The sequence below is a fragment of the Dysidea avara genome, chromosome 3 (assembly GCF_963678975.1).
Source record: "Dysidea avara chromosome 3, odDysAvar1.4, whole genome shotgun sequence".
Lineage (NCBI taxonomy): Eukaryota > Metazoa > Porifera > Demospongiae > Dictyoceratida > Dysideidae > Dysidea > Dysidea avara.
Genome location: NC_089274.1, coordinates 21,660,248 through 21,669,296, shown reverse-complemented (window position 1 = coordinate 21,669,296; position 9,049 = coordinate 21,660,248). Strand labels below are relative to the sequence as shown.

General features: G+C 39.4%; 4 protein-coding genes across 4 annotated transcripts; 2 read left to right on the top strand and 2 right to left on the bottom strand.

Annotated features, from left to right (window-relative positions):
- The first annotated feature begins 5 nt into the window (after positions 1 to 5).
- Positions 6 to 1,302, top strand: LOC136250211 (uncharacterized). The gene is made up of 4 exons (XM_066042391.1): positions 6 to 147; positions 211 to 521; positions 627 to 683; positions 801 to 1,302. The coding sequence occupies exons 1-4, from the start codon at positions 53 to 55 to the stop codon at positions 1,172 to 1,174; spliced, it is 837 nt and encodes a 278-aa protein (XP_065898463.1). The 5' UTR covers positions 6 to 52; the 3' UTR covers positions 1,175 to 1,302.
- On the bottom strand, positions 1,192 to 2,218 carry LOC136250210 (peroxisome biogenesis factor 10-like). The gene has a single exon (XM_066042390.1). The coding sequence runs from the start codon at positions 2,184 to 2,186 to the stop codon at positions 1,290 to 1,292; it is 897 nt and encodes a 298-aa protein (XP_065898462.1). The 5' UTR covers positions 2,187 to 2,218; the 3' UTR covers positions 1,192 to 1,289.
- On the top strand, positions 2,028 to 6,118 carry LOC136250208 (protein phosphatase 1 regulatory subunit 7-like). Its single transcript, XM_066042388.1, has 10 exons — positions 2,028 to 2,348; positions 2,403 to 2,467; positions 3,508 to 3,594; positions 3,650 to 3,706; positions 4,363 to 4,443; positions 4,691 to 4,794; positions 4,840 to 4,922; positions 5,299 to 5,343; positions 5,394 to 5,484; positions 5,531 to 6,118. Exons 1-10 carry the CDS (start codon positions 2,236 to 2,238, stop codon positions 6,002 to 6,004), a joined length of 1,200 nt encoding a protein of 399 aa, XP_065898460.1. The 5' UTR covers positions 2,028 to 2,235; the 3' UTR covers positions 6,005 to 6,118.
- Positions 6,119 to 6,468: 350 nt separating this feature from the next.
- On the bottom strand, positions 6,469 to 7,621 carry LOC136250212 (uncharacterized). The gene is made up of 4 exons (XM_066042392.1): positions 7,442 to 7,621; positions 7,332 to 7,389; positions 7,103 to 7,264; positions 6,469 to 6,825 (listed from the first exon to the last, which is right to left on the bottom strand). The coding sequence occupies exons 1-4, from the start codon at positions 7,544 to 7,546 to the stop codon at positions 6,596 to 6,598; spliced, it is 555 nt and encodes a 184-aa protein (XP_065898464.1). The 5' UTR covers positions 7,547 to 7,621; the 3' UTR covers positions 6,469 to 6,595.
- Positions 7,622 to 9,049: the final 1,428 nt, after the last annotated feature.

Below are 9,049 nucleotides of genomic sequence, written 5' to 3'. Positions count from 1 at the left end.
TTGGATACAGTTGCGCTAGAGTTTAAGTCAGCAGGTATAGATAGTTTTGAAGATGTTTGTACGAGTGAGCATGTTGGTCGGTTTGCTGTTAGTTCTACTTGTGAGCGATACAACTGCTGATCAGTACGGCTGCGATCGCCACATCAAGTTAGTGCACTAGCTATAATTGTGTTAGCTAAATATAGCTACTGCGTGAAATCTGCATTGCAGGGGCGAAGGGAAAATCGTTCGATTGGATTTGTCCTGTCCAAGAAGACAAATATCTTGGTTTAATCCAGCGGGAGAACGAGTGATAACATTCACTGACAAGAAAAGGTCATTTTCTGTATGCCTGGATTCGGCGCGTGCGGGAGCCAGAATTTACCGCCTGGAGGGCATAGCTAAAACATTGGTGTCCGCTAACTCTCAACCTGGCCGTGTTGGTTGCTTCAATTCGGACTGCAAACACGTAACACTGTCAATGATGCAAAGTCCTGGAGCCAGCACTCTGGAGTACACCTACACTACCACTTACACCGACGGTAAGTCGATATAGCTATCTTATAACCATGCAGCTAGCCATAGATGTGTACGTCTGTTTAGCCATATCGTGTACACGTAGCTAACTCTCATCTTCTATTTTATAGAATGCCACAAGTGCACCTCAGAATGTCAGAGAAAGTGTTTCTGCCATAGCCCATATGGTAAGAAATAGCCACTATATGCAACACCAGCTTGTCAGTGTATATCCCAGCATGCATTACTGTTCAGCAATATAATTCTACTGATTTATACTTCACATTTCTGTTGTATTCTTGTAGTTTTCATTGGCCAAGTGATGAGTACTGTGAATGAAAGTCGCAAGTTATACAGAAATTATGTCAAGCTACGCTACTTCCTCAAACACAATGGAAGTATCACAAGTCAGTTAGGAGTATCACCACCAACCTGTACCAACCAGCAACCATGGCCAACTGTACAAACCAGTACCATAGGATTCAACACACACATACCAGCATATGGGACACTAAAACTGAAGAGTAAATGTAAACTTCAAGCAGGTAGAACTTATCTGTTCGCAGCCAATCTACACCGCAAGAACCATCGTGACTTAGTATTGTGCTGTGCTGAGGAGAACCACAAATACGCATGGGTCTACTACTCTTATCTGCTGAACAATTATAAGTGTTGCTAATTACTATATAACATAAGCTGGGTGTAATTTTTTTATCTGATTGTTACATGAATTAATATATAAATAATATATCATGGTGTTTGTATACTGTGATATATTCTTCTAACATTTAAATTTATGTACTGAAATTTTGTAAGCAAACTAGTTGTCTGGGATAGACTGTACTGCGACAGAGAGGACACTCTTCCTTTTCTCTGCTCCAGTCAACTATACAGTCCCAACAGAAAACATGTCCACAAGGTGTAGCCGTCTGCACCTTACATGCACTCAAACACAAGGTGCACTGAAGATTTGATGGACTGTCAGCCGTATCTGTCCTACTACCAGTCATTGCTCTTGAGCTCACTTTGTTTTTCTTGAGATGTTGTAACTGATCAACTATCCTCATCATCAGTTGCACAGACAGTATCCAGCCAAGATATTTGTATGGTGAAGATGATGTAACATCTTGTGGTACTCCATATTTTATCATGATATAATGTAAACCTGTGATACGCTTAGCAATGTGATAGAACACTCCGTGAATGTAGAACACAGCCAGGTGAACTTGGCTCAGAAAAGTGAAAACAGTTTCACAGAGTTTTGTGACCTTTTCTAGAGCTTTGTAGTTAGTTTCTGTCAGGTTTAAGGGCAAGTCCCGCGCGGCAATGCGGGCATTTAGCCACACACCCAACTTCCGGAGAACGTAAGCCCCACCTACTTGCACCAGAATTGTAATTAAGCGCCTCATCAAACCTGCAGCCTTAATGGGGCGCTTAATTTGCTCCACGAGTACAGAGCTACAGTATTCCTCACCCAAAGTTTGATTTCCATAAATCGTTGTGAATCCGAAATATATCAACTCTGCTGCCAACTGCAGTTCTGACTGGTACAGTATCCAGTTGCTGGGACTAAGTATCTTCTTGCTGATCTCTGATAGGAGGTGTGACGTATGGCTCACGTAATACAGATCTTTCTGATTGCTTCTCACTAGCTCAGGGGCTCCCGCCGAGACGACGTGCAAGCGAGCCATTTGAGTACGATACCACAATCGAAACGTTTGTTTCTAATTATTTCAAGCAATGAAAAGATTGACGCTACCTAAAGTTTGTGACCTTGCAAATGGTCAAGACGTTAGAGAAGTGAAGGTGTTAAGTGCCTCCAGTAAGGACATTGAGGTGGTGGACGACATAAGGTATTATTAGAGCACGTGACTGGACTGGGTTGTTGTAAATTCAGTCACGTTCAGTCCTTGTGTAGAGTTGGTGAAATTGAACTTGTCTCAAAACTCAATATCGTCCATTGATGGATTTAGTAAGTTGTTAATGATATACATTATTGGTCCTAGTAAAAATGGTATCATGCCCAAATTGTTTTATTCCTTTTTATAATCCAAGAGAATCTTACCTTACCTCTGCATGTAGGATTCTGGGCAAAGACTACTTTAATAAAGTGACACTTTGACCCTTACAAAGTGTGTGTGTGTGCGGCCTTTGAGAGGGGGTTGTGTTAACTGTGTACACAATCAACAGTCTAGGTGGGACATGTCCTCACTTTGACTACCAGCCCACACATACAGTAACTCTACACCAGTAACACAGGAAGTGAACTTTGACCCTTTGACTGTTACTACCTGTAACTAAGCATTAGTGAGGTGCCCTGATTTCAAAGCTCTACATGCAAACGAGACCTTGGATAAAATGTACTGATTGTCCGTATTAGTGAGGTGTCCGTGTTACAAATGTGACCTTGGATAAAGAAGTATTCAAGGACCTTGAATACTTTTTTATCAGCAGTACACCAAAAAAAGCTTCATCATGGAGGCTTCATCAAAAAAGTGCACCTTGAAGGTGTACTTTTTTGATGAAGCTTCCCTCTACTGCTGATATTCTAATAGTTATAATGTATCTGTCATTTACGGTGAGTAGTGAAGTGGAAATGAATAAACATGAGGAGGGAAACGCTTGAATTTCTCTATTAGTAACTTGGAATGTGTTATTGCACATTTTCCACAAAATCTGGCCAACCGTGTCACCAATGCATATCAAGTTAAGTGGAACTCAGTCTCAACAAGGTGAGGACTCAATGATATGTACTAATAAGGACATTCAAAAATATGGAAGGACTCAGATGCTTAGTAAAGGTCCCAAAGTATAAACTAGACAATCAGGACACCTTTATACAGGGAACTGCACCACGGCTGTCATTTACATCACTTGAAAAATGGTCAATGTGTCTGCCTGGCTAATTATGCATTATATCCAGTTGAATTTATGATCATTATTACTATCTTATTAGAGAGGTGTCCTTATTGCTAAGAGATTTCTCTATACTGTATTATGTTGCCGTTTTAGGATACTGCAGTTCACTGACCTGGCTAGATGTTTCCCACAATCAAGTTGAATCATTAGTAGGAATCCAGTCCCTAGTGAATTTGTCAGGTAAATAGCATACATTATTGTGGTCACCGTGGTAATACGATGCTGCATATTGTAGTTCTGAATGCTGGCCACAATAAGATTAGTGTAATTGGGAACCTGTCTACACTAAAAGGTGAGTTTTGTGGCCTGTATGTAGCTATCTCTTATCTTTATTGGTCAGTGAGATAGCTAGGGTGTGGTAAAATTCAGAGTTGTTATCATAATGCCTTTGCTGTTCTTATAGGCTACATAGCAATGTTATAGAAGTTTTGCCAAGAGTACATTGACTCTTTAAAATGAACCTAAAAAAGAACATATTCCACTGGATTTCATTGGCAGTAACCATGCCCAGTTATCTGCATAACTGTACTATATAATTCATACAGTGAATAATTGGTACTGTATGGAAATACAATACGCATCGGCACTTTTATCCTCCCATGCAAATTACAATTTTAAAGTTGTTAAAACAGAAAAACATCATAAATCTATGAAAGTGTTCCCAGGTATGATTGTGCAACTAAACATGGTATCTAGTATTGATACTACTTATACATTAGAGACCCATTTCATCGCACTTGTAGCTTCTTAGCTAAGAAAATGATGCATTATGGCCGACAAGAAGTTTATGTGGGTCCTGCAGCATGAATTTGCATATCAATCAGTATTGATATGATTTAAAGTGCTCAATATTTCTTTGAGATTGTAATTGATGTTTGATGATGTGTGCTTAACCTCATCTGTCATGATATTAACTAACCTCTGTTGACTCGTGTTGTCTGTTTTTAGCACTGAAGGCTCTTATACTGAACAATAACGAGATTTCTAGTATCAAAGGATTGTCTTCTCTTTCAAACTTGAATTCTTTAGGTGAGTAATGTAACGGATTGCTCCAAACATTCAGTGTTGGATCAGTAAAATTCTGAGGCTTTGATCAAAAGAAATTGTGATATACAGTGGAATTATTAAGCCATCCTGATTCTCAGTTCAGTTTATGTACTTTGGAACTGTCTGGATCTTTTTTAGATGTCCATTAACAGTTTCCAGTGTATGATGATTGGGAGCTACGTATGTTGAAGCCACACTATTGAAATTATTTTTTTTTTTTATTGTGTAGTTTTGTCGCACAATCAACTGGAGACTATATCAGTAAAGAAATTGTCGCTCTTGACCAAGCTCTCTCTGTCACACAATTTACTGAGAGCTTTTCCAAACATGACGGTCAGTAATCTCTCGACTCTTGTCAACAGTTCACTGTTCCAATAGGATTGTCACCAGCTGAAAGAACTACGGCTGAACAGCAATAAATTGTTCTCTACTATCCCCAGTTCGATAGAAAGCAACCAGCGGTAGGTGATCTACGTACCGTATGGTGTAAAATACTGACAGGAAAAGTAATAAAAATAAGAATCAGAAAGTGGTCAACTATTGGTCATTGTACACCTTTCTAGTTGAACTTTGTCATCTTGAAGGCTGCAATGGCTGACTGTTATTTCTAGTGCTGGGGGTAAAACATTTACAAATGAGCACACTGGTAACTCTAAATTTAAATGCTGTAATGGGGTATCAGCTCCCATGATACCATTATCATACATAGTGTATTATGGACACCGTCAGGTTCTTAATTTTTAAATGTATTACGGGACCTTGACTAAACATGTGGATTATATGGGCATCCTTGGAGTGTTAGGTTTTTATGCTTACTGGGTGATATATATATGACAGGTTAGAGTTATTGGACATTGGCAACAACTTGTTGGACAACTGGGGGTAAGGTGTATTGTGTTCATGATAGCCTGATATTCTGCCTATGTTTGCAGTTTGTGTAGTGTGTTATGTAAAGTGACATCGTTACAAAACCTCAACCTGAATGGAAACAAGATGTGCGCCAATGATGGTATTTGTGTAGAGGTTAGGTGGTACTTGTAGTTACACCAAACATTTATTTTGTTGGCAGGTTTTGCGTGATATTCCTTCATTAGAGATACTAAATGGAAGAAAAAGAAACTATTACAATAAGAGTGTTACAGCAGAAATGAGAACAAAAGTGGAGACAGTTTCCAGTGGTACAGAAATTCACACATTACCTTTAGTAATTGACACACCATCTTCAACTGAAGCATACATACCAGTGAAAAAGGTGAAAAAGAAAGTAAAAGAAGAGATGAACAGTTTTGAGGAAATGACTTTGAAAAAGAAGAAGAAAAGGCAACGAGACTCTGATGCATTAGAGGACGAATTTAGTGAAAGATACTCTATTAATGCAATCACTGGAATTCACCCTGCCAAGAAAAAGCACAAAGAAAAGTCAGTTTCTGGAGTTGTGTCAGTTTCAAAGCCAAAGAGAAAAAGGTTGAAGAAGGATACAGATATTAGTGCATTAACGGATGGTGTAGATTTTGGAACAGGGCAAAGACCGCAGTGGTTTTAAGATACATATGGTTTTATACGCATGCGCATTTGTTTCTTAGAAACGTTAATCAACACAATTCGTGCACAAATAAATTAGCATACAATATCCTATGAGAAATTGTTAGTGAAATGACTTCTGGATCCAACGTTGTTAGCAGCACAATGACGCTGCCGAAGTGTGCGGACATTATCACCAATCAGCCACACCCTGATCGATGGGTGCTGGTTAAACAACTCAACATGGAAACGAGAGAACCCTGCGAGGTGATAGCTAGTTTAGCGCTTCGTGTTAATTTTCATCAACTTGTTATAGATTTGGAGATCCGGTGTGCATAATCAAATAAAGAAAATGCGTTACCAACTGGTGCGTAAGTCAAGTGTATAAAGAGGTGTTTGGTTAATTTCATTTGTAGGCGGCACGTTCAGAAGAATTGGATAGGTTGGAGAAAGAAATACAACAAACAAAGCTACAGTGTGAAGAAGTGGATTCAGTAACATCTGATGATAATATGACAGAATACAAAAATGAATCATGATACATACCTACATAGTAAAGTTTGTGGTATATAAAACCAGCACCGTAAAAGTTACAAGTGTGAATGGGATATTCTCATGAGGCGTATTTACAATCACTTCCTTGGTAGATTACCCTTGGTTTGTTGATTAACTTGTCAAATCCTTGGAACTGCAGTTGCATCCGTACCTTCTCAGCATAGTTGATCATGAATCCAGTCACATTTCTTGCCAGCACTGCTAGTTGTAGCTGTGCTTCATCAGTAATCACAGAGAACTGGTAGAGATTGTCCATGAAAGTAGCTGGTCCCAAATAAATCACCCAATCTAATATACATAAAACCCAGTCTGATAAAACTGTAAACCATCTCCAGATGTCCACCTTGAAACTTTGCCACATTGTCATGCTGTACAAGCTCTAAGCTGACAAAGTTTTAAGTTGCTACGTAGTTATGGCTCACAAAATGAATCTCATTTAATTTAGGGGAACCACCTCAACAACTTTCAATCCCATTCACAAGAACAATAATTTGGTGTGGACACAATGAAACAGTGAGTGCTAATGAAGCCCAAACTAGTTTATTTGAGCTCTACAAACACTTACATTCTACTGGGTTAACCACTCCATTTATTTTCATAGTGAATTTTCCTTGAATTTTGGAATCTGGTCTGTGTACTGTACCAGATTTTGACCTGAACGTGCCATTGGCAGCGCCATAATGGCAAGAAGTCGCCATAGTTAGAGTTGAATTATCAGCTATGCCGTCTACAAGGCGAAAATGGCGGAATTAAATTTACACGACGACAGGGTTTCCCGGAAAATTAACACTTACATTTAGCGGTTGCGCAGTAACAGTCTTCTAAAACCTGAGTAAATCGGTCCCCATACACCTGCGGGAGAGAGAGAAGTCGCAGTGCGTTTTCATTAACACAACATCCTTACCTGATACCATAATCCAGTGTACTGCGAAATGTTCAACTGTGACACAGTATCGATTTGGATGCCATAAACCGCAGCAATCAAAGACAAAAGGATAAAGCTTCTCATCGCTTGCTGCACAGCTGGCGCAATTACTTACTGAACTGAATTTACCGCCGGATGCACAACAATCACGTGTGACGTCATAAATAAGTACTAAGTAGACGCTGTAGCACCATAGATAATAGACACCCCTACCGTATGGGGTGTCTATTATCTATGGTAGCATATGATTCAACACATCCACAATATTATACTACAAACGTTGCCAACAAGGCTACTGTAACATGGATGTTGAACTTTCTTAAGTGTTCATCACATGTCAAGGCATCTGCTTATTTGCTATAAATGCGGTTTGATCAGTAATGCCGAGTGGAGTACAGTAGCTAGCCTGGGACCTGCATGCACTGTCAGACTCAGATATCAAATTTAGAAAAGGTTCAGAGGCGTGCAGTTGGATGGGTCCTATAGTAGTGTTAGTGCTATGCTGGAACAGCTGAACTGAATGGTTACCCTGAGTTAGCAAAGAAAGGGAAGCTAGAGGTTCTATCAAATAATCCATCAAACTGTTGGTTTATCCTTACCAGAATACTGACGTTCATTTCACCATCAGACACACTAGACATCATCATCCGTTTCACTTGATTGTGCCACCAACAAACACCACTCAGTGTGCCTAGCTATACATGACAAGTTGAGATATGGCATGACAAGTTAGCTACTTTGGCCGCAGGAATAGAATTCACTGCCATGCATGCACCATGCACAATTAATTGAACTGAACACTTTAGCTACATTTTCAAACTTGATTGTACTTACAACTTGTAGGGATTAATCAGCTTTGCTGTCTGCCCTTTCCCCCAAATAAATAAATACTTAAATACAACCAGCTCCTTGGTAAGTCTTGGTTGGTTTGTTGTGAAACACTTAGTTGTTTTATAGTACTGCCATCACATCTTCGTACTTCTCTGTAACCATAGTAGAAATACTAACCCCAGGTACCTGCATGGGGTTCAATGCTGTAACATTCCTTGCCATCACAAATAAGCTAATGGCATCTGGACCATGCAGTCACCACAGAGTACTGATAGTAGGTGCCATTGAATGTTGGTGGACCCAATGATATCTGTCAACTGGAGTAAGAGAAAAATATGATCCAATGTATAACTATATATGAGCTAGCCAGATATAACTTACTTCCTGTCTTCCAGAGAGACTTTAGAAAAGTAAAATGACCTAGCTACAAGGCAGATGGTTGGCCTTCTCTCCGGCAATACCATCCTGCATGACCATATATAGTCCCTTGAGAATTAAGACTATACAGCCCTCAGCGATATCATTATATACTCTTGATAATATATAGTTTTAATGCAAGGTGTCAATAATTCTTTAAACTGAACTCAGAAAAAGTCCCATGCAGGCTATTAGCTAGTGACTCGATCTTCTTGCAACATCATTTCAAAGGAGCCACACACAAGAACCAGACTTCCTGCTTCAACAAAGAGGGAAAAAGGGACAATTATCATCTATAGCTATATAATATTACACATGCATGCAGTAAAAACTGGTGTG

Excerpts from the sequence above, each read along its gene's own strand:
- LOC136250210 (XM_066042390.1), bottom strand. The coding sequence starts at position 2,186 with ATGGCTCGCTTGCACGTCGTCTCGGCGGGAGCCCCTGAGCTAGTGAGA.
- LOC136250212 (XM_066042392.1), bottom strand. The coding sequence starts at position 7,546 with ATGAGAAGCTTTATCCTTTTGTCTTTGATTGCTGCGGTTTATGGCATC. Across the intron at positions 7,390-7,441 it reads ACACTGGATTATGGTATCAG|GTGTATGGGGACCGATTTAC; the intron begins GTAAGGATGTTG and ends TCTCTCCCGCAG. Across the intron at positions 7,265-7,331 it reads TTACTGCGCAACCGCTAAAT|ACGGCATAGCTGATAATTCA; the intron begins GTAAGTGTTAAT and ends TTCGCCTTGTAG.
- LOC136250208 (XM_066042388.1), top strand. The coding sequence starts at position 2,236 with ATGAAAAGATTGACGCTACCTAAAGTTTGTGACCTTGCAAATGGTCAA. Across the intron at positions 2,349-2,402 it reads GAGGTGGTGGACGACATAAG|TCCTTGTGTAGAGTTGGTGA; the intron begins GTATTATTAGAG and ends AGTCACGTTCAG. Across the intron at positions 3,707-4,362 it reads GAACCTGTCTACACTAAAAG|CACTGAAGGCTCTTATACTG; the intron begins GTGAGTTTTGTG and ends GTCTGTTTTTAG.
- LOC136250211 (XM_066042391.1), top strand. The coding sequence starts at position 53 with ATGTTTGTACGAGTGAGCATGTTGGTCGGTTTGCTGTTAGTTCTACTT. Across the intron at positions 148-210 it reads GGCTGCGATCGCCACATCAA|GGGCGAAGGGAAAATCGTTC; the intron begins GTTAGTGCACTA and ends TCTGCATTGCAG. Across the intron at positions 684-800 it reads TTTCTGCCATAGCCCATATG|TTTTCATTGGCCAAGTGATG; the intron begins GTAAGAAATAGC and ends GTATTCTTGTAG.